This window comes from Carassius gibelio, chromosome A18 (assembly GCF_023724105.1).
Source record: "Carassius gibelio isolate Cgi1373 ecotype wild population from Czech Republic chromosome A18, carGib1.2-hapl.c, whole genome shotgun sequence".
NCBI lineage: Eukaryota > Metazoa > Chordata > Actinopteri > Cypriniformes > Cyprinidae > Carassius > Carassius gibelio.
The window spans coordinates 22,089,639-22,111,367 of record NC_068388.1 but is presented as its reverse complement, the minus strand read 5'-3'; the positions used below and the strand labels follow the sequence as shown (position 1 = coordinate 22,111,367).

General features: G+C 34.7%; 1 protein-coding gene across 1 annotated transcript in view; it reads left to right on the top strand.

Moving 5' to 3' along the window:
* LOC127933823 (cell adhesion molecule-related/down-regulated by oncogenes-like) overlaps positions 1 to 21,729 on the top strand; it is a 55,304-nt gene that overhangs the window by 28,646 nt on the left and 4,929 nt on the right. Inside the window, exons 10-16 of the mRNA XM_052530837.1 lie at positions 9,014 to 9,127; positions 10,901 to 11,107; positions 11,774 to 11,955; positions 13,712 to 13,817; positions 16,074 to 16,196; positions 19,442 to 19,633; positions 21,070 to 21,365. Coding sequence (XP_052386797.1) covers positions 9,014 to 9,127; positions 10,901 to 11,107; positions 11,774 to 11,955; positions 13,712 to 13,817; positions 16,074 to 16,196; positions 19,442 to 19,633; positions 21,070 to 21,365 — 1,220 coding nt within the window. The remainder of the gene's footprint in view (positions 1 to 9,013; positions 9,128 to 10,900; positions 11,108 to 11,773; positions 11,956 to 13,711; positions 13,818 to 16,073; positions 16,197 to 19,441; positions 19,634 to 21,069; positions 21,366 to 21,729) is intronic.

Genomic DNA, 21,729 nt, shown 5'->3' with positions numbered 1-21,729 from the left:
AAGAGCTAAATTCAGATGTTTTTGAACTGTTTGTGTGAAAATGAATTATTTGTGGCTGCCTATCTGAAATCACCGCCTCCGATCAGCGCGTACAGTGTCGAGCTCAAAACAAACGAATTTATTCTTGTTTAAGAGCTTTTTTAAATAAAATATTACCACAAATGCACACAATAAACCCATTGTAACACTACAAGAGCTAAATGCAGGTGTTTGTGAACCGTTTAAGTGTGCAAGACTATTTGAAAGCGCGACTGGCAGAATAACATATATCTCTCGAGCTGCAGGATTCTGCCTTTCGTCGTACGAATGAACACATCACGGACAAGATTATTTCAAAATACATAATAGCTTGGCGACCATAAACGACAACAGCCACGTGAACATTAACTGTTGAGAAATATATCTGAAATGGATCTACTGGATTTGAATATTAAGTGACCGCATATACCAGCTGCTTCTGTCTTCAATTTTAATCTATAAAAAAAATGAAATTCATTCATCTTGGGTGCTTTTTAATGTGTGTACGTATTTATTTATTTATTTATTTATTATTTTGCTCTAACAATAATTAATCTATATTTAATTAAATCAATTACATTTTATTTTACATTTGATTTGTCAATTTCTGCATCTAAACGCCTAAAAACATAAAACATGCTCTATTATACTGTTGTTAGCAATTTCTTTATCGTCCAATTTATCTGGTGTACACACTTTTATTTTCATAATAAACTTGTTTGTTAGATTATACACAGTTACAGTGGTCTATAATAAATATTAACAGGTTTTAGTCAAGCTGTTTAGAATGATTGCAGTAGGCTAATTTTTTTAAATGTAAATCCAAAAAAATAAATAAATAAATAAATAAATAAAAAACATTGGAAAACAATAACTGTTGTACTTTTTTATACATTTTGTATAATTTCATAGTTTATGCATTATAGTTATAAAAACAAATAAATTTAGCCACTCACATAGAAATCTTAGGCCTTATCCTTTTCTGACAGTTTTAGGGATTTTTAAAAATCCCAAAAAACCTTATTTGTGCTGCAAATAATAATTTCAAACTCAAAAAGTAAATAGTCAGTTCATGCTTTATAAAGCCTTGTCCCAATATTAATAGTCAGTAGTAAGCAGTTCATAAATACAGCTATAAATAGCTTGTTTTTGGTTTATAAGCACATTTATTAAAAAGGAGAGTAAAGGGTCAGTTTTCTTCCTATGAAAAATAAAAAATAATAAAAATAAACAAACAACAACACAGATTGATACAGAGCTCAGAAATTCTATTGTGGATTTATGATAAAATCAGCCTGTAAATGAATTCATACTCCTCCTCATACTACTCCATACTCCTTTTTCAACATGATGCCAATATACTGAGATGTTAAATTGTGAATGGGTTTAGGATAGCTTAAATGGTGTTGCCATAGAGATTTATTAAAGTAACATAAACAATACAATAGTTATTTTACTATATCTTTAAAATTTTTCATTCTAACTCTTCATAATTTTTTATATAAGTAGAAGTCCTCATTTGAAGGAAGCACAGTAAGTTTCATAGCTTTATCATTTTCAAGAGCCAGCATAAAATTAAAACTATCATAACTTATAAATCAAGCTTGCAATTCTTAGTACCTATAATGGCCACCAGAGGGAGCTATAGGATTACTTTTAAATAATTATTGTAGAAACGAGTATGATTTAAATCATTTATAGAAATCTTTCAAATAAAATAATATGTATTTTAGGAATTTTACTGATAAAATGACCCTCACTTAATTAGAATAACAAGCTGAAGTATTGTGAACTGTATATTAAGAATAATTCTTTATAGGCTTTATGGACAGATACGTTTTGAGTGACTCTTGAAGGTTCAGCACCACATCCTCTTTTACCACTGTTTAAAGAATTAATCTTACAGAACAGATGTGAATGAATTTTGGATAGCTTGAATGGTTTTGTCGTGGTGATTTTTTGAAATAATAGTAAAAAAGGAACCAGTAAATGTCTTTTTATTTTTTTAAAGTGCAGCTTCTAAACACTTTAAAAAAATGTACACATAAAAGACAAGTCATTCTGAGGCATATTTCCTCAGAATGACTGGTCTCATGACAATAGTTTCATGACTATACAACACTATATGGATGATAGAAAATTAAAAAAACTATCATACATCTGATGTCACTCTGTCCCTCTGTCACTGTGGGTAATTTGTGTGTGTGTGTGTGTGTGTGTTAAGTGAATTAGGTGTGAAACTATCAGGGAGCATTTAGTCTCCAGCGCCAACATTTTACAGAACTGCCACTTTCCTGGAGTCTCCAGAATTACTCTGTGTCAGGCTCTGAGAGACTTAAGATTCCAAAAAATGATTTAATTAGAATACCATGAAGTATTGTGAAATACTATAAATTAAGGCTTTATATATAGGCTTTATGAACAGATTAGAAAGACTCGGGAAGGACCAGCACCACCTCCTCTTGTTCGATGGTTTGAGGATTAAGATTTAGGAGCTCATTTTTATTCCACCTCCTTTCCTGAAAGTCTGTCTTGCAGAATTGACTAAAAATTAATCTTCACATTATTTCCTAATTATTTTGCAATTCTTTTTGTCAGTTCTTCTTGACCTGTTTTTCTCTTCCAGCTTTCCTGGACTATTGTATAGCACTCATAAATGATTAAATAAAAAATAATGGTAGTTATTAAGATTGATATGGTTTGGAATTGGTAAAAAATGCTTGGAAAAAAATCACAATAAAACAATGTTTTAATGTTTAAGTTTGGAATATTAACTGACGTGAATGAATGCTATATAAATATTGTTCATGTTAACATAATGTTTATGAATGGAATCTTATTGTAAAGTGTTACTAAAGTTATATATATATATATATATATTGTTCTGTGAATGTGATTTTAAAGTCTAGATGATTCGGATTAACCCTTTAACTGCCATATCCTTTAAAACCTCACTGCCAGAGGGATATTGTGAATGCATGTGCCCGCTGGGCACAGTTTACCTGATGCCACCGGGTTGGCGATGGCACTGGTGGCTTGAGCCCGCCATCGCTGCTTGCAGCTATATTTATTATTTATTATTATTATTTTTCTTCAAGGTTTCGGGGGCTTTTGGGGCCCTTAACATGCTTAAAAAGTCTTGAAAATTGGCACACACATTGGAACCTGCGGCCATTAGGGCCGGGCAGAGACTGATACACGGGCGTGGCACAGGGGCTCTACAGCGCCCCCTGGAATATGGAGGGCCATATATCATACATACTTGCATGTAGACGTACGAAACTCGGTACACATATAGAACTCATCAATACAAACAACTTTCGTATTGCATATCATAGGCTCCGCCCAACAGGAAGTTGGCTATTTGGGGTTTATTATTCATATTTGTCGTCAAAGTTGTGGGGGCTTTTGGGGTCCTTAACATACTCAAAAACTCTTGAAAATTTGCACACACTTTGCAATCTGTGGCCTTTAGGAGCCTGCAGAGGCTGGGGCCCGGGCGTGGCACAGGGGCTCTACGGCGCCCCCTGGATCACAGTCAGAAATGTTGATGTATAGCTCACACATACTTGTACATATTCATATGAAACTCAGTACACATATAGATCTCATCGTGCCGAACAACTTTCGTATTGCTTGTCATAGGCTCCACCCAACAGGAAGTCAGCTATTTAGAGTTATGTAAAAAGCGCATGCTCTGGAATTTGAAATACTTGTCATAGGTTTTTTTGCCGATTGCCACCAAACTTGGTCAACGTGATCTCAAGACATTGGGGATGAAAAATTGCCAGGGGATTTTTGATATCTCAAACGGTTTGCTCGTGGCGAGGCGCTGAAATTATGGCGAGAAATGAGAAACAGGAAGTGTCTAATACCATCCACATACATTTCCTGATTTTAATCAAACTTCATCAGATTATTCATTGTATGAGGTCGATCGCATATATGTGACTATTAGGAGTCAAAGTTATAGCGCCACCAACTGGCAGCAGGAAGTGTGTCATTTTCAAAATGCTTTGATTTCAGCAACTTATTTTTACTCGATTAGCTTCAAACTTCATCAGAATAATGTTAAAACACAGCCGATATAAATCTGTTGGGGGGATATTGATATCTAAAAATATTGTTGCCGTGGCAACATGTCAAACTGGACTACTTCTCAGGTGATTTTGAGGCATATAACATGCTTAGAATTTCATCAAACTCAGAACACATATCAGTATTTATGATAACTAGACACTGGCAAAAGTTCATAAGAGGGCGTGGAAGAGGCACTCTATAGCGCCACCTTTTGTCAAAAGTGGGGGGGTTAGTTTTAGCTACAGACACCAAACTCGGTACAAAAATTTTTCTTATCAAGACGGACAACTTTCTAATTCACAGTCATCAGCTACGACCAACAGGAAGTCGGCTATTTTGATTTGAATGTGGATTGTTTTTTACATTTAGCTGTGAATTAATGCATACTGCTCAGAGGAGAGTAACACTATACACACCAAACTTGGTGTACATGTTGAAAAAACATTGAGGAACTTAAATTGTGAATGGGTTTTGGATAGCTTGGATGGTTTTGTTGTGGTGATTTTTTTTAAATGACAATAAAGATGGAATTATTAATTTTCCTGCATTTTTAAATTCCAAACACTTCAAAACCTTTTTTCATACAGAAAAAAAGTCATTCTGAGTAAATATGCATAGTTTCATGACTTTACAACACTGTATGGATAACAGAAAATTAAAAAACTGTCAGGCATCTCATATCACTCTGTCCCTCTGTTTGAGTGTGTGTGCTTAGACTTCCATTGTCTGAGAGAAAATGCGCCCCTACAGGTGCAGTTACCGGAATGAAAAAGGGAGGAGACTGTCTTTTGGTTTCACTTTTAAATCGGTTAAAATACAAATAAATACTTGGATTTAATTCACACTGACAAGCTAAACCAACATATATGATTATTATCAGCTCAGGGCTCATCAATAATGGATGTGTGGTCAGTGATATGTGAGAAACACGAGAGATGAATCACCGCTCTGAGCAGGAGCGTGTGGAATGACGAGCTCAGAAAAAAACGAGTTTATTCTTGTTTTATAGCTATTAAAAATAAATTATTGCAGCGATATCACACAATACACCAATTAGAACACACCAAGAACTAAATTAAGATGTTTTTGAACTGTTTGTGTGAAAATGAAATATTTGCAGCTGCCTATCTGAAATCACTGCCTCCGATCAGCGCGCACAGTGTCACAAGTTCAAAACAAACGAATTTATTCTTGTTTAAGAGCTTTTTAAAATAAATTATTGCCATAAATGCACACAATACATCCATTATAACATAACACGAGCTAAATATAGGTGTTTGTGACCCGTTTAAGTGTGCAAGACTATTTGAAAGCGCGACTGGCAGAATAACATTGATCTCTCGAGCTGCAGGATTCTGCCTTTCATCGTAAGAACGAACACATCACGGACAAGATTATTTCAAAATACATAATAGCTTGGCTAATATAAACGAAAACAGCCACGTGAACATAAACTGTTGAGAAATAAATCTGAAGTGGATCTACTGGATTTTAATATTAAGTGACCGCATATACCAGCTGCTTCTGTCTTCAATTTTAATCTATATAAAAAATTAAACTCATTCATCTTGGCTGCTTTTTTAATGTGTGTACGTATTTATTTATTATTTTGCTCTAACAAGACTTAATCTATATTTAATTAAATCAATTACATTTTATTTTAAATTTGATTTGTCCATTTCTGCATCTAAACGCCTAAAAACCTAAAACATGCTCTATTGTACTATTGTTAGCAATTTCTTTATCGTCCAATTTATCTGGTGTACACGCTTTTATTTTCATAATAAACTTGTTTGTTAGATTATACACAGTTATAGTGGTCTATAATAAATATTGACAGGTTTTATTCAAGCTGTTTAGAATGATTGCCGTAGGCTAATTTTTTAAAATGCAAATCCAAAAATAAATGAATAAATAAATAAAAAATAAAAAAACATTGGAAAAGAATAACTGTTGTACTTTTTTATACATTTTGTATAATTTCATAGTTTATGTATTATAGTTATAAGAACAAATACATTTAGCCACTCACATAGAAATCTTAGGCCTTATCCTTTTCTGACAGTTTTAGGGATTTTTACAAATCCTAAAAAACCTTATTTGTGCTGCAAATAATAATTTCAAACAAATTTGAAACTGACCTCTGACATCCTGTGACATGATATTTATTTGATTTTACATAATCTCATGGATGTAACTGTAAATCAGTTCAGCTCACAGATGAAGACTAAGCTCTAATGCAAGCAGAACTTTCACAAATGCTTGTAGGTCAATAAAATCATTACAAAACACTTACAAATCATTTAAGGGGTTTTATAACACTGTAAAATAATGTCTAATTTGTTAAAATTAGCAAATGCATTGAAAACACTTTATAATAACTGCACTCATTAGTAAATAGTCAGTTCATGCTTTATAAAGCCTTGTCCCAATATTAATAGTCAGTAGTAAGCAGTTTATAAATACAGCTATAAATAGCTTGTTCTTGGTTTATAAGCACATTTATTAAAAAGGAGAGTAAAGGGTCAGTTATCTTCCTATGAAAAATAAATAAAATAAAAATAAACAAACAACACAGATTGATACAGAACTCAGAAATTTTATTGTGGATTTATGATAAACTCAGCCTGTAAATGAATTCATACTCCTCCAAGAAGACACAAGTAGTTCACACCAAACTGTTTTAAAATGAAGCCATACACTGAAGATGTTAAATTTCGAATGGGTTTAGGATACCTTAAATGGTGTGGCCATAGCGATTTATTAAAGTAACATAAAAAAATACAATAGTTATTTTACTATATCTTTAAAATTTTTAATTCCAACTCTTCATAATTTTTTATATACGTAGAAGTCATCATTTGAAGGAAGCACAGTAAGTTTCATAGCTTTATAATTTTCAAGAGCCAGCATAAAATGAAAACTATCATAACTTATAAATCAAGCTTGCAATTCTTAGTACCATTAATGGCCACCAGATGGAGCTATATGATTACTTTTAAATAATTATTTTAGAAACAAGTATGATTTAAATCATTTAGAGAAATCTTTCAAATAAAAATATGTATTTTATGTATTTTACTGATAAAATGACCCTCACTTAATTAGAATAACAAGCTGAAGTATTGTGAACTGTAAATTAAGAAATAATTCTTTACAGGCTTTATGGACAGATATGTTTTGAGTGACTCTTGAAGGTTTAGCACCACATCCTCTTTTACCACTGTTTAAAGAATTAATCTTACAGAACAGGTCGGATGAATTTTGGATAGCTTGAATGGTTTTGTCGTGGTGATTTTTTGAAATAACAGCAAAAAAGTAACCAGTAAATGTCTTTTATTTTTTTAAGTGCAGCTTCTAAACACTTCAAAAAAATGTACACTTAGAAGACAAGTCATTCTGAGGAAATATGCAAAGTTTCATGACTATACAACACTATATGGATGATAGAAAATTAAAAAACTATCATACATCTGATGTCACTCTGTCCCTCTGTCACTGTGGGTAATGTGTGTGTGTGTGTGTGTGTGTGTGTGTGTGTGTGTGTGTGTTTGTGTGTGTGTTAAGTGAATTAGGTGTGAAACTATCAGGGAGCATTTAGTCTCCATCGCCAACATTTTACAGAACTGCCACTTTCCTGGAGTGTCAGAATTACAATGTGTCAGGTTCTGAGAGATCTAAGATTCCAAAAAATGATTTAATTAGAATACCATGAAGTATTGTGAAATACTATATATTAAGACTTTATATGTAGGCTTTATGAACAGATTAGAGTGACTCGTGAAGGACCAGCACCACCTCCTCTTGTCCGATGGTTTGAGGAATATATTTTACTGAATCCGGGATTAAGATTTAGGAGCTCATTTTTATTCCACCTCCTTTCCTGAAAGTCTGTCTTGCAGAATTGACTAAAAATTAATCTTCACATTAATTTCTAATTATTTTGCAATTCTTTTGTCAGTTCTTCTTGACCTGTTTTTTTCTTCTTCTTTTCTGACCTCATGACCCAGTCAGCATTTTTGTACAATGGTCAAGTCTTAACTTATCCATTTCTGTATTGCATTTGTGTTTGATATTTCTCATGGGTATTACATAATTTTCGACTTTGAGTTAAAACAGTTTGAGTCAAAACTCTTTTTTAGCGCATTTCATCTGTTATAGAAAACATGCCTAATAATTCTGCACATGAATATAAGGAGTTTTTCTCTTCCAGCTTTCCTGGACTATTGTATAGCACTCACAAATGATTGAATAAAAAATAATGGTAGTTATTAAGATTGATATGGTTTGGAATTGGTAAAATGTGCTTGGAAAAAAATCACAATAAAACAATGTTTTAATGTTTAAGTTTGGAAAATTAACTGACATGAATGAATGCTATATAAATATTGTTCATGTTAACATAATGTTTATAAATGAAATCTTATTGTAAAGTGTTACTAAAGTTATATATATATATATATATATATATATATATATATATATATATATATATATATATATATATATATATATATATATATATATTGTTCTGTGAATGTGATTTTAAAGTCTAGATGATTCGGATTAACCCTTTAACTGCTGTATCCTTTAAAACCTCACTGCCAGAGCGATATTGTGAATGCATGTGCCCACTGGGCACAGTTTACCTGGTGCCACCGGGGTGGCGATGGCATTGGTGGCTTGAGCCCGCCATCGCTGCTTGCAGCTATATTTTTTATATATTTTAGCTCATGCATGTTCTAGAATTGAAGCATAAGAAAGAACTCTTGCCTTTTTTTCACTATAGCTGCTCATAATATAAACTCAGTTTGGTAAAAGAAAAGTCCAATCCATGTATTCCATTATGATACAGCATGATCACCAAGATTAACATTATTAATCAAATCATAACTTCTCTTACTCTTCTTCTCAGAGAGAACTTCCTCCAATAAGAACCCCTCCAAGGCTCCAATTGTATCTCTTCCAGAGAAAGTGCTGGAAGATAAAACCACTAACACTTATTATGGAGTGGTCATACATGACAGAGGTAAGAGGACGTCCCACAACACTATTACACCATAAAGGTTTGACTTCTGCCTGATCGAGGATGATCAATGATTTACTTGCACTCTATAAGTAGTCTTCTGTGGAGCAGAAGAGCGTTCATGCTACTTTTTTTTCCATACAGTGAAATCATATTGTGACCAGGCAGAGTTAAGTGCCAAGAAAAAAAGAAAAGCTTTTTTTTTTTTGTCCACACAAATAGTGTGTTTGATTTTAAGTCTTCTAAAGCTATGTAATAAATTTCTGGTCCCAATATGCTTAAATATATGGAAAATAGAGCAAGAAGATTCTTCAAAAGTTCTTCTTTTGTGTTCCATGTCAAAGTATAACATGAGGGCGAGTAATTGGTCACTTGGGGTGAAGTATTCTTATTGCACTTGCACAAATGTGTGAGATGTATTTCTGTAATTAGAGTTTGAGTATGTGTGTGTGTGTGTGTGTGTGTGCACATTTAGATTATAATGGGTATAAACCCACTTATATTTGCCACATAAATTTTGCTCTGTCTTTCTCTTTCTCCTTGCGTCTCTGTGTCTATGGCTCAGAGCCCATTCAGTAAGTACTCAATTGACTCTGGCATGCTGTCGTCTGCTGTGTGTGTGTGTGTGTGTGAGTTGGTTTATTTTATCTTTGTCTGCTCTTTTGGTCTTTTCACTGATGGATGTTGAGATTACATTTTGCATTTGACGTGAAAACTGCTGCTGTTTCTTTTTGGAAAACAATCATTAGATCTTAGTTTTAGGGCTGCACGATTATTCAAATTCGATTCGATTGCCATGCGCCTCTTCTCAGTAAAGCCTGTTCTATAATCAGTAGTAAGTTTCCATCATGTGCTTTGAGATGGAGCAGCATTTACTACTCAGAGCTGTAGTTCACTGACAAACTATGCAAAATCGCGTTCATAATCGTAGACGATTTAATCGCATGATAACAAAATCGAAGATATCGTTCTGCGATTATGAAAGCTTTTTTTGTAGCTTGTAAGTGAACTATGGCTCTGTGTTGTAAATGCTTTTCCATCTCAAAGCATGTGAAAATAACACTTTTAATAAAGTTTTCACTCCAAACTCACTTCATAACGTCAGTCGAGTGTTGAAGTAAATCCTTCTGTGAGATGATGTGGCTTCTTACGCAGAATAAAGCATGCAACATATTTCATAGCCTTTATCAATGCTTAGAATACTATGTCGATTAGCATTGCATTATTATATTCTTTATTATAATAAACATCATGAAAAGACAAACTCAGATAAAACCAATATTGTCATAGTCATGTGTTTATTAGTCACGAAGAGTCAATAAAATCAGTTGAGTCTTCTGTTTATTCAGCAATCGCTTTAGGGATTTCCTGGAGTTCTTCTGCGGGGCACATTTGTAGTTTCCCCATGATGGCACACTCTAGCCTTCAGGTGGAGATTTACTAAATTTTATTTAATTTAATTTATGCATTTAGCAGACGATTTTATCCAAAGATTTATCCAATTTTTCCTAACATGTGTTCCCCGGGATTCGGACCCCTAGCCTTGCGCTTGTTACGCAATGCTCTACCACTTGAGCTGCAGGAACACTGTAGTGAAAATTTAGAGAAAATTTACTACTGATCACAGAACCGTGCTTCACTGAAAAGATACGCACGACAATCGCAGCTTCAGCCTTATCGCGATTTATCACCTTTGCTATTTAATTATTTGTGCAGCCCTACTTAGTTTGCATTTACTTTTTATCAAACTTCTAATTGGTTGGTTTCATCCCTAAGTTCCAGAGGCCCCAGACCGCCCAACTATCTCTGTGGCGACAGAAAGCTCTGTTTATGTTGCTTGGATTCCACGAGCCAATGGTGGCTCTCCAATCACGGCCTTTCGCGTGGAGTACAGGAAGCAGGGTCGAAGTGGAGACTGGATCATCGCGGCTGATAATATCTCACCATTAAAACTGTCTGTAGAAGTGCGCAACCTGGAACCAGGTGAGGTTACACCAGGGTTTCCACAGGTTGATTCCCAGACCATATTAATATTATTTAAATATATTATTTCGTTCATACTTAGTTTGGGGACCAATTCTCATAATTAAATAACTATAAATTTTTTACCTCAATAAACTCCTTATTGCTGCTTATTATAAGAAAATGTTAGTTTAGGTATGGGGTTGGATTAAGAGATGTAGATTACAGTCATGCAGAATAATTCATTAATATGTGCTTTATAAATACTAATAAACAGCCAATATTCTAGTAATATGCATGCCAATAAACAACTAATAGTTAATAGTGAGAATTGGTCCCCACACCAAAGTTTTACCATTATTTGTTTTTATTTTAATAATCATGGATAAATACATTTTATTATGTTTTATTTAATAATATATTTTTAGTTTTGAATTATTAACAATTAAAAAATTAATGGAAAATGTGTTCTGTAGTTAGCTAGTAATTAATTTTTTTTTTCACTCATTTTTTCCATTTAAAAGCTATGTCTGTCTGTAAATCCTGTTACCGCGACATGCGCTTGAAAATGTGAAAACCGAAGAAAACCACATCCAAATCTGGTCCACATTACTGGGGACATTAATGTATGAGTATCCTACACAACTATAAAAATCTAATTTGGTGTAAATATTTTTTTCATGACAGGTACCACATATCGTTTTCGTGTCATTGCCATGAATAATTATGGTGAAAGCCCTGGTAGCGCCACCTCCAGGCCGTATCAGGTCTCCCTGTCGAATCCACCTGTCTCAAGCCGTCCGATCACTGGCCCTCACATCTCCTTCACTGACGCTGTCAGCGATACTCAGATCATGTTACGCTGGACTGTGAGTACATTTGTGAACACGCACGTGAATGCAGTACATTTACATACTGTACTATACACTATTTGGTAAATGAAGTACACTAATTCTGCCCCTAAACCTGAGCTTCCCATCAAGACAACATTTTAAAGGTGCACTGCTGTTACACCAAAAAAAAAAAAAAAAAAAAATATGCATATGCATTTTGGCTAAAATAAAGGCAGCTGCATATAGATGCAGTAGACACAGAGGCAGCTCACTAGGTTTTGGAACAGTTTCTGTCAGGCACTCAATAACTCATCACTGAATAAACTTTGAGTTTTTCTATCATTCCATGCTTCTGTATGTGTATTATTAGCACATTAATCTTAAAAAGGATCTCACCACTTGTACATATTTCTGTTTCTGGCCTGTTGAAGGAATAACCCTGAACCTCATATTAGCAACCCAGGGGTCTAAACTAATGTGTGTGAGAGTTAATGTTTTAAACATATGCCTTTTATATCTAATGGCCAATTTTTATGCTTAATTTGACAATGGGAGTGTAAAAACCATCCAGAACTAACCACATAACAAGCTCACTCACAACATGCCTCCTTGGTTTGTTCTTCTCTGCAGTGCCAGTGGTGCAGAAGTGTTTTTCAGCACGTTCTCAGCATGCAGAGTATTTGCGTGCACTTGCATGTATAGTAGCTTTTCCCATCAGTCCCTGAGAGCCACCCCAGAATGTCCAAACAGACCTGTAATTGGCAATGGTTACTGGTGCTGTTTTGCAGGAAAAAGTGTGTGTGTCCAGTACAGATTAGGAGGCCTTATCCAGCTCTAATGAGTGGAATTGGCTGAGTTTAGCTATTTTTAGAAGACATGCATGAGGAGAAGAGTTTTGATGTGTCTTAAAGGAATAGTTCATCTATAAATGGAAATGTTGCCATTTACTTACCTTCATGTTATACCAGACCTGTTTATTCTTGTCTGTGAAGTTAAAATGACTTGTATTTGAAACTTTCATGCTTAGAAAAATAACATTAAAACATCATAAAAGTAAGTCTATGCAACTTCTGCAGTTCAATTAAGGTCATACAAAAACTCTGTCTGAGAAAAAAATCCAAATCTGTCATTACTGACTGAAAATCTGGAGAGTTTGGTGAATCTGGTCAACTACTTCTTTGAAAAGATTGAATGAATGATTGAAGAATGAATTGTTTCTGTGAATTGGACATTGGCACTCATGAACATTCCATTAGAATAATGTTAACGTGTTTTTTGTTTAGTTTTTGAGTTTGTCCCTATTCACTTTAAATGTATGTATGGGAACATTTAGGACAATCTGCTAAACCTGCTAAAGTATTTGGAGTGAAATTAGGGTGCTTTAATAAAAACTGAAATTTTATTTTACTCTTTAGCTAAAAGGTTAGCCAATCATAACATCATATCAAGTCTGTTTAAGAGACTTCAAGACGAAAAAAAAAAAAAAAAAAATTATATATATATATATATGTATATGTATATATATATAATTCAAAGATAATAAAATGGTCATGTAAAACTAAATTATGACTGTTTTTGGTGCAGGAAACCATGACCAACATTATTAATAGTAGACTTCAGAAAATAAAGTCATACAAATATGTACAGTGTAGCCTTTTTAAATAGAGCAGGATGTCTTGATTCTTGTTAAACTTCAGTTATGTTCTTATCATTGATGGGATAATTATTATTGAGTGTTTATAGAGGAAACAAAAAATATATAATTAACTGTTTCTTTCACTTTCTTTCATAGTACACTCCCTCCAGTAATAACAACACACCCATCCAGGGATTCTACATCTACTATCGGCCAACAGACAGTGACAATGACAGTGATTACAAGAGAGATGTGGTGGAAGGTGAGATCATGGTGTCTTTCTTCTGTTATTGCTCTTATTTCATGGATACTAGCACAAAACATAAAAAAACGGACATTAAATACATATAGAAATTTTATTCTGTGAGAAGAAATACTCTTGACATGAAACAAACACAGCTGTACAGGAAATCAGTTGCCTGGGACAGTGGTCAGTCATAGAGTTTAGTAGACATTGTACACAAGTATTTGACAGGCAAGTGCTTAAATTGACTAATATGAATGAAGTATTCCAGAGAGCAGTGTAGTATGAGTGTGTAATGAATATTGGGTCTCAGAGAGGGCGGGACAAAGAAAGTGTAATCTGTAGATTGATGTGGAGTGAGTTCTGCGCTCAGAGTAGTGAGCCAGTGTAAAATGTGTTTTTAATAAATGGCTGCCATACTAATGGGCCTGAACTGAAACCCAACACTGACCGCTCAGAGAGGGATTCAAGTTTCTGAGAGGAATGTTAACTGCCGTCACCTCATATTTTTACCCCCCCCCCCTTCTCTCTGTTCTCACTGGCCCCACAAACCTCTCCTCATCCATCTTAACGACAAGTTGTCAGAAACACACTGGGCAGATAAGATGACTTCATAAGTCTCACAGTTAACAGAAACATCAGGAGTGTGTCCTTCAGATTATTGGTCTTAAAGTCAATGTGAAATGTTTTTGCAACCCATTTGACTTCCATCTGACACATTTTAATTATAAAATTGTAACGTTGACTTTATTTGAATCATAAAAAATGGATTGGATCATGAATTAGGATTTGAATTTTGAAAGTTAATAAGGTTATTTTTTTTCATTTATAAAGACTAATGTATCATATTTTATATGTAGATTTCAAAGGTCTCTAAATTATCGACGTGTTGTATGCAAAATGGAATGCTTTCTGTCATCTGATTGATAGTTTACACTTTTTTTTAACAAATAAAGGCCATAAGTATAAATTCTAAATATATTTTATAATGAGCCATAAAGATTCAGATTTTTTTTTTTTAAATATATATTTTGTCTAAAAGTTAATAAAATATTCCATAAAAAATCTGACAATTATTTCATATGTCAGACTTTACATGGTTTTTATGCGAACTTTAAATACATTTTAAATAAAAAGTCTTACGTATATAAAGGTTACGTATATTACCATGGTTCCCTGATAAGGGAATGAGACTCTGCGTCCTCTAGGGGTCGCTATGGGGAATGCAGTTCAAAGTTCCCTTGGAAAGGGAACGTCTCAAGTTACGCATTTAACCATTGATCCCTGAGAAGGTAACTAGAGGATGCAATTCAAAGTTCCCTTTTAAAGGAACATTCCTTTTTAACAGATTTACATTTTTTTTTTAAATACCAAATATAACAAACCACATGGTTTTATAAATGGACAATCAGACAATTCAACCGTCTAGAATAAATTTGTTAGACTGATACAATCCTTGTGAGTTTGTAAGTCTATTTGACTCTTTACAAGAATCTGTTCATAAAGTCATTTGTTCCTGAATCAGACTGCACTGTTGTGCTGTATGCTTATTTTTGTGAATAGCCAGCAAAGACAACACAATAGAAGACATTTTTATTTGTTTGTATTATCACATGTGCAAACTCACAATTTATATGTAATTTCTTTTGCCATGTCACATTTGATTTTGCATCGGCGCTGAACAGTGGAGCAGGAAACACTGATATATTGTGTGTGCAGGGAAAAAAACTACACTAAAAAGCCTGTGATGCCTTTTTTCATGTGTCCACGAGTCTGTAAGTGTGTGTTTTGTGTTTTTCTCTCTCATTATGCAGTACAGCAGCTGGTCATTTAGTGAACACCATGCCTTCACTGTATTAAAAAGAGAAATGAGCTACACAAATAAAATATTGTGGCAAAAACTGTAATTAGAGAGCTGGCTCTCAACATACATGAGTGACTGTGGCGAGCGGCTGCTACGATGTGTGTGTGTGTGTGTGTGTGTGTGTACATAGGGCCCTGAGTGTGTTCAGTGGGAATACTGGAGCCAGGCCAGAACAAACGTTAAGCTGCCTTATAAGGAGCCTGTCTGCAGCAAAGCAACTGTCTGAATCCTTCTGGGAGACTGTGAGAATGAGAGCACGAGAGTGTGTGTGTGTGTGTGTGTGCGATAGAGAAAAAATGACATTGAGCGAATGAATTGCGGTTTGGAGAGAACAACACGTGATTTGAGAAAAGCCCTTCTCATTCAGTAGTCTCTCTCATTGCCTTCCTTTTCCCACCTCCTTCCCCTAGGCTTCAAATTCTGGCATTTGATTGGTCAGCTCCAACCTGAGACATCCTATGACATCAAGATGCAGTGCTTCAATGACGGCGGCGAGAGCGAATATAGCAACGTCATGATCTGTGAGACCAAAGGTGAGAGGCTGAAGTATCATTACAGGAATGCTATATTTAACATGTAGACAGGAACCCATAAAGCCACTGCAGTAATGAAAGAGGAAAGCGAGCTATCATTTCATTAGAAGCAAGACAAAGAGAGACATTGTGCTGTGTCTCCTTGACATCATTCCCTGATAACTACTCTGGTGCAGCACTGTTGAAATCAAACCAGAGCGTCATTCACAGCCAGAGCAAATAAAAATCATGGAGTGCAAACAGATCTGCTGCTGCCACAAGCTTTAAGACTGACAACAGTTGCATTGTTATGTGCCAGCACTTGTTAGTGGTGCTTTATTATTGCTTATACTTGGGTTAGAGAAAAAAAAAACAACTAATCCTAAGTTTTAGAGCATTAGTATTAAACGGTGCATAATTTATCCCACCCCATTAGTTCTACAGACATGAATGATTCATTAAATTGTGCAGGAGCAAATATAGAGTGCAACAGTGCTGCCCAGTTCTTCAGCTTTTTATCTGTAAGCATTTTTACCATTCATTACTGTAGGAATTTAAAAAAAAAGTCTTTCTTTCAGAGTTGTAAGCTATGAACCACACCAGCCAGCTACAAGGTGAATCAGAACATTACAGAAGCAAAAAAAAAAAAAAAAAAAAAATTGAAAAGTATTTGAAAATTGGACAAAAAGACAAAGGTATTAGACTTTGTACTTAAAGCTGGGGTAGGGAACTTTTGACGCTCTAGCGGTTAATAAACAGAACTGCTTGCGTCTAGCTGAAGAACATCGTAGCCGGAACTACTTCTTTCTGTTTATGTCTATGAAGAATCACAAAGGTACTGGGTTCAGTGTTAATTTCGTTGACTAAATATTTTCGTCATTATTTTCGTCATGAATATATTTTTGTGGACGAAAACGAAACGAAAACTAAAAAAGAAGGCACTGATGGAGACTAAAACTATGACTAAATTGACTGACATTATCGTCAACGAATAAAGGACGAGACGAAAATAGACTGTGACGAAAATCAAATCAGCAGACGGGAGAGATGCGAGGAATGAGCAAAAGAACCGGCAAAACGGAACAGGCGAGACTGCATAAGAAAAGAGAACCAATCCGAGCCTGACTTATTGAGACGGGAAGCGAAGGTTTTCAGTTTTTAAATGAGCTCCCGGGAAGACGGCATTCGAAGAGGTTATGTCTAAAAGAGCGACAAAATGTCCACAGCTCACTTCACGTGTGACGACGAACAAAACAAAACAAAGTGTAAAGCACGCGGAGCGCTCATTCGTGGCAAGAACACAACCAATTTGAAAAGACATTTACAGACGAGCCACCCGGACATTTTCTCAAATAGAATTTCACAACGATGTTCTTTTGTTTATTGAGCTAAGCAAAATTGGAAGACTGCAGTGCATAGATGTTGTAGCATTAAATATTACGAACTGAAAAGTAGCTACTGTAAAATAGCCCCTTCTTCAAGTTAGATGAGAGCACAATACTAATACGTAATATTATGATACATACATTTGATTAATATTAATGTTTAGTATATTTTATAATGTTCTACTTGTTGACAATATCACAAATATTTCTATATTATTCATGTGAAACGTGAATGTTCACATCCTATCATTATACATACTAATCTAGCAATATTGTAGTATTTAAAACATACAATATTGCTAGGCAAATGAATACCTTATAAAATCTTGTTACTTTTTTTATCCAACCAACTTATTAAATATTTACTTTAAATGTACGCACTTATTGTTCAGCTCAGCTGTAAGCTTTAAGGTCCTGGACCTAACTTTATTTTTCTTTTATTGATGGTCAATTGGCAGCTAGTTATTGTTTACATTATCATGACAGTGTTTGTTGCTGCATAAAAGCTTTTGAATCGAAATAAAGACACAGTTGTGTTGAAATAAAGTTGAATTAGTTTTTTATATATTTTGGTTAAGTTTGTTTCCTATACCAGCTGTAAAAAAATTGTCTAGTAAATCTGTTATTGATTTTAGTCTTATTTTAGTCGACTAAAATACCAAGCAATTTTAGTCGACTAAAATAAGACTAAAATTAAAACAAATCAGATGACTAAAACTTGACTAAAACTAAAAAGAATTATAGTCAAAAGACTAAGATTAAAATTAAATTAAAATTTCGTGTCAAAATTAACACTGACTGGGTTACTCCGCCGCGGTATCCCCGAAGCAATCTAAAATAGTCCGAATATGAACACTTATTATAGGTGCAGCCTAGTGATTCAGGACAAGCTAAAAACACGGTTTGGAAAATGGATTCATGGTGTACTCGCTTATTATATACATTTTTCTACATTTTGAACACAAACAAAGTTACGGACCGCAGCTCTGATTGGTTATTTTTTACCGGGAGCGGATGAATTTCTGCAAATGGCAATGGGACCACTGGGAGGAGCCAGAGGAGCTTGATTTTTTTCACAGATTATCTGTCTCATATTCTACTGTCAGGACATAATGACAGATTTAACAAATATGTAAAAAAATATATTTTTACAAAAGTTACCTACTGCAGCTTTAATGGCTTTAATGAGAAAAAGAACAACAAATCTATAAAGCATTGTGAAGTACATAACTGAAAAAAAAACAGTGGAGAGATATAAATCTATTGATTTAAAGGTGTTATGTATTTAGAAAAAATGCATGTTATGCATATAAATAAAATGTAGTTTGAGAACGCATGACTCAACGTAATTTGCGTGGGTTGATGGCTACGACAATAGCATATAGCATTGATTAACAACTTATCAACAGCCTCGTACCTCACAGTCTTTAAACACTTATCATTCAAAATCATTACCTTCCAACTGTTGCACTCTAAAGCAATATGATCTATGCATCTGTATAGGAGTGCACGAAAACACTTCAAACACTAGCAACACCAGAACATCTTAGCAACCACGTAGTAACTCCTTAGTAACCAAAAACCAAAAAAAAGTTCAAATATCCATAGAACTTATAATCAAACACATAGACTTTGAAAATAGACTCTGTTTTACATTCCACACGTACTGTGCTGATAGCAAAATTTGCATCGCACTCTGTACGTACTAAGACATATAGTCAAGTATCGTGTCAGGAGCAAAGCAGCATTTCTTTCTTTAAATGTAAAAAACCCCACACTAAATCACTAACCAATAAATGTAGAGCTTGTGACATATTCTCTTGAAAGACAAACAGATGTCTTATCCCTTTCAACTCACTTTATCTATTTCTTTGCCTTCAGCCCGTCAACCTCCAGGTGTGCCCAGCCAGCGGCCCGTAACCCCTCCAGGATTTTACCCTGCAGACACACCCAGCCAGCCGGGCGGCCTGCTCTACCTGATCGTGGGCTGTGTTCTGGGCGTCATGGTGCTCATTCTGCTGGTCTTCATCGTCATGTGCTTGTGGAGGAACCGTCAGCAGAACAGTCTGCATAGTAAGTGCCACACTTCCTGGTCTAGGTTTTAGTTTTTGTCCATATGCTTGTTGGGACCACTGGGAACAAAAGTACTGAATGATTGCTAAGAACTCTATTGAATTTCCATGATTGTAGTGTTCAAAAATCATTGCAATGTTTTTTTAAGGTATATATTTTTATGGTGGAACATGTAAGATTTTCATTGCTACTGTTATTATTATATTTGGATATGTAGTAATGAGAGCAGCAGCGCTGTGTTGTTTTAGTTTATGTAGTATTTCTGTAAGGTTAAGAAAGGTTATGTTATGTCAATAAATTCTTTATGAAATTGAGTTAGAGTTCACCTCCTGATCCAGGCCTGGTTTTCATTGCCTCTCCTCGACAGCCGGCCCTTTGAAGTTTTCTTTCTTTCTGTCTTTTTTTCTCTCTCTTTCACTCTCAATGAGATTGAGTAACAGAATAAACAGTGCTGGCCGCAGCGGTGTGTATAAGTAGTAACACAGATACACCTCCCCCTGAAATAGGCCACAAATGGGCCTGCTAACTTTAATCACACACACTCCAGTCCACTACTAGTTGGTTTTCCACATGTGTTTGGCAAAAGCATTGTTATTTCATGTTTGTGCTTTTTCTACAGCATTTTAATGCAATATTAACATCTTGACTATAATTTCTGAATTTATTAGTGCTAGTTATATTTTGTGTTAATATTTTATACAAAGCAAAAAGGCAGTAACTGCATTTTTGGTCAAAAATTAGTTATTGTCATTTTCATGACATTCAAGGCATCCTTTGCTATGTGACAAAACATCTTATCTTATATGTGTGTCGTTTTGGAGAAAAATGGTAGTTGTTTGTACAGTCACTACTTAGGCTGGATGACAGGAAGTCATTTTTCTCAGTTCTGCACTCTGTGTAGTTACTGCCTTTTTGCTTTGTAGGGCAGTATACTGTCCAAATGAGTCATTAACATTTTTTTTTTTTTTGCAACTCTCTTATGCTCACCAAGGCTGCATTTATTTAATAGAAATTCCAGTAAAAAAAATTATAATATTGTGAAATACTGTAACCCTTTAAAAGAACTGTTTCACATGATCCTTCAGATATCATTCTAATATGCTGATGTGGTGTTCACCAGACATTTATTATTATTATCAGTGTTGAAAACCGTTATGCTGCACATTTTTATATTTTTGTGGAAACAGATGTATATATATATATTTTTTCAAGATTCTTTGTTATAATTTCAGCATTCATTTGAAATAGTTTGTAACATTTATAAATGTCTTCACTCTCCTTGATGAATGAAAGTATTAATTTCTTGGGGAAGAAGAAAAAAAGACCTTACCCAAAACTTTTGAATGGTGTAAAATAATAATAATAATAATAATAATAAATCCTTTTTATTTCTACACATTAAAAAATATACTAACTTAAAAAAAACTTCTCTGTAGAATACGATCCTCCAAGTTACCTGTACCAGTCTGCTGAGATGAACGGTCATGTTCTGGAATATTCCACGCTGCCCGGCTCCAGCCATGTGAATGGAAGCGTGCACACGGGCTGTGGACACACCGCTCCCATGATGCCCCAGACCTGCCATCACCTCCACCACAAACTGCCCAACGGTCTGGCTTTGCTGAATGGATCAGGAGGCCTCTACCCTCCTGGGCATCTTCATGCACATGATGCATCTCTGCCCCACAACACCACGGAGTACGATCACTCACACCCTCATCACCTTCATAACGTGAGTAAATGTGTGCGCACGTGTGGTTGGATTCTGGTAATCGAGTAGAGATAAAGTGCCCGACATTGTTGTCCTCTTTGGTTTTCATGCAGTTTTTGTGTTGTAACTGTTGCTGTATTAACCATTTAGCATCCAGAACCATTCTAAATTTTACAGTATATAGAGCAATGTAGTATATGGTATAGAATTATATAATGTTTTATTTATTTATTTATTTTGTATGGTTATGTTCATTGTTTTTGATGTTTGATGTTTGATGTTGGCATGTGTCTAAACCAGTCTGGAAATAGTATGGGAAAAATAAGATTTGTTAATGCTTTTGGAAGAGGTTTCTTATGCTCACAAAGGCTGCATTTATTTTATC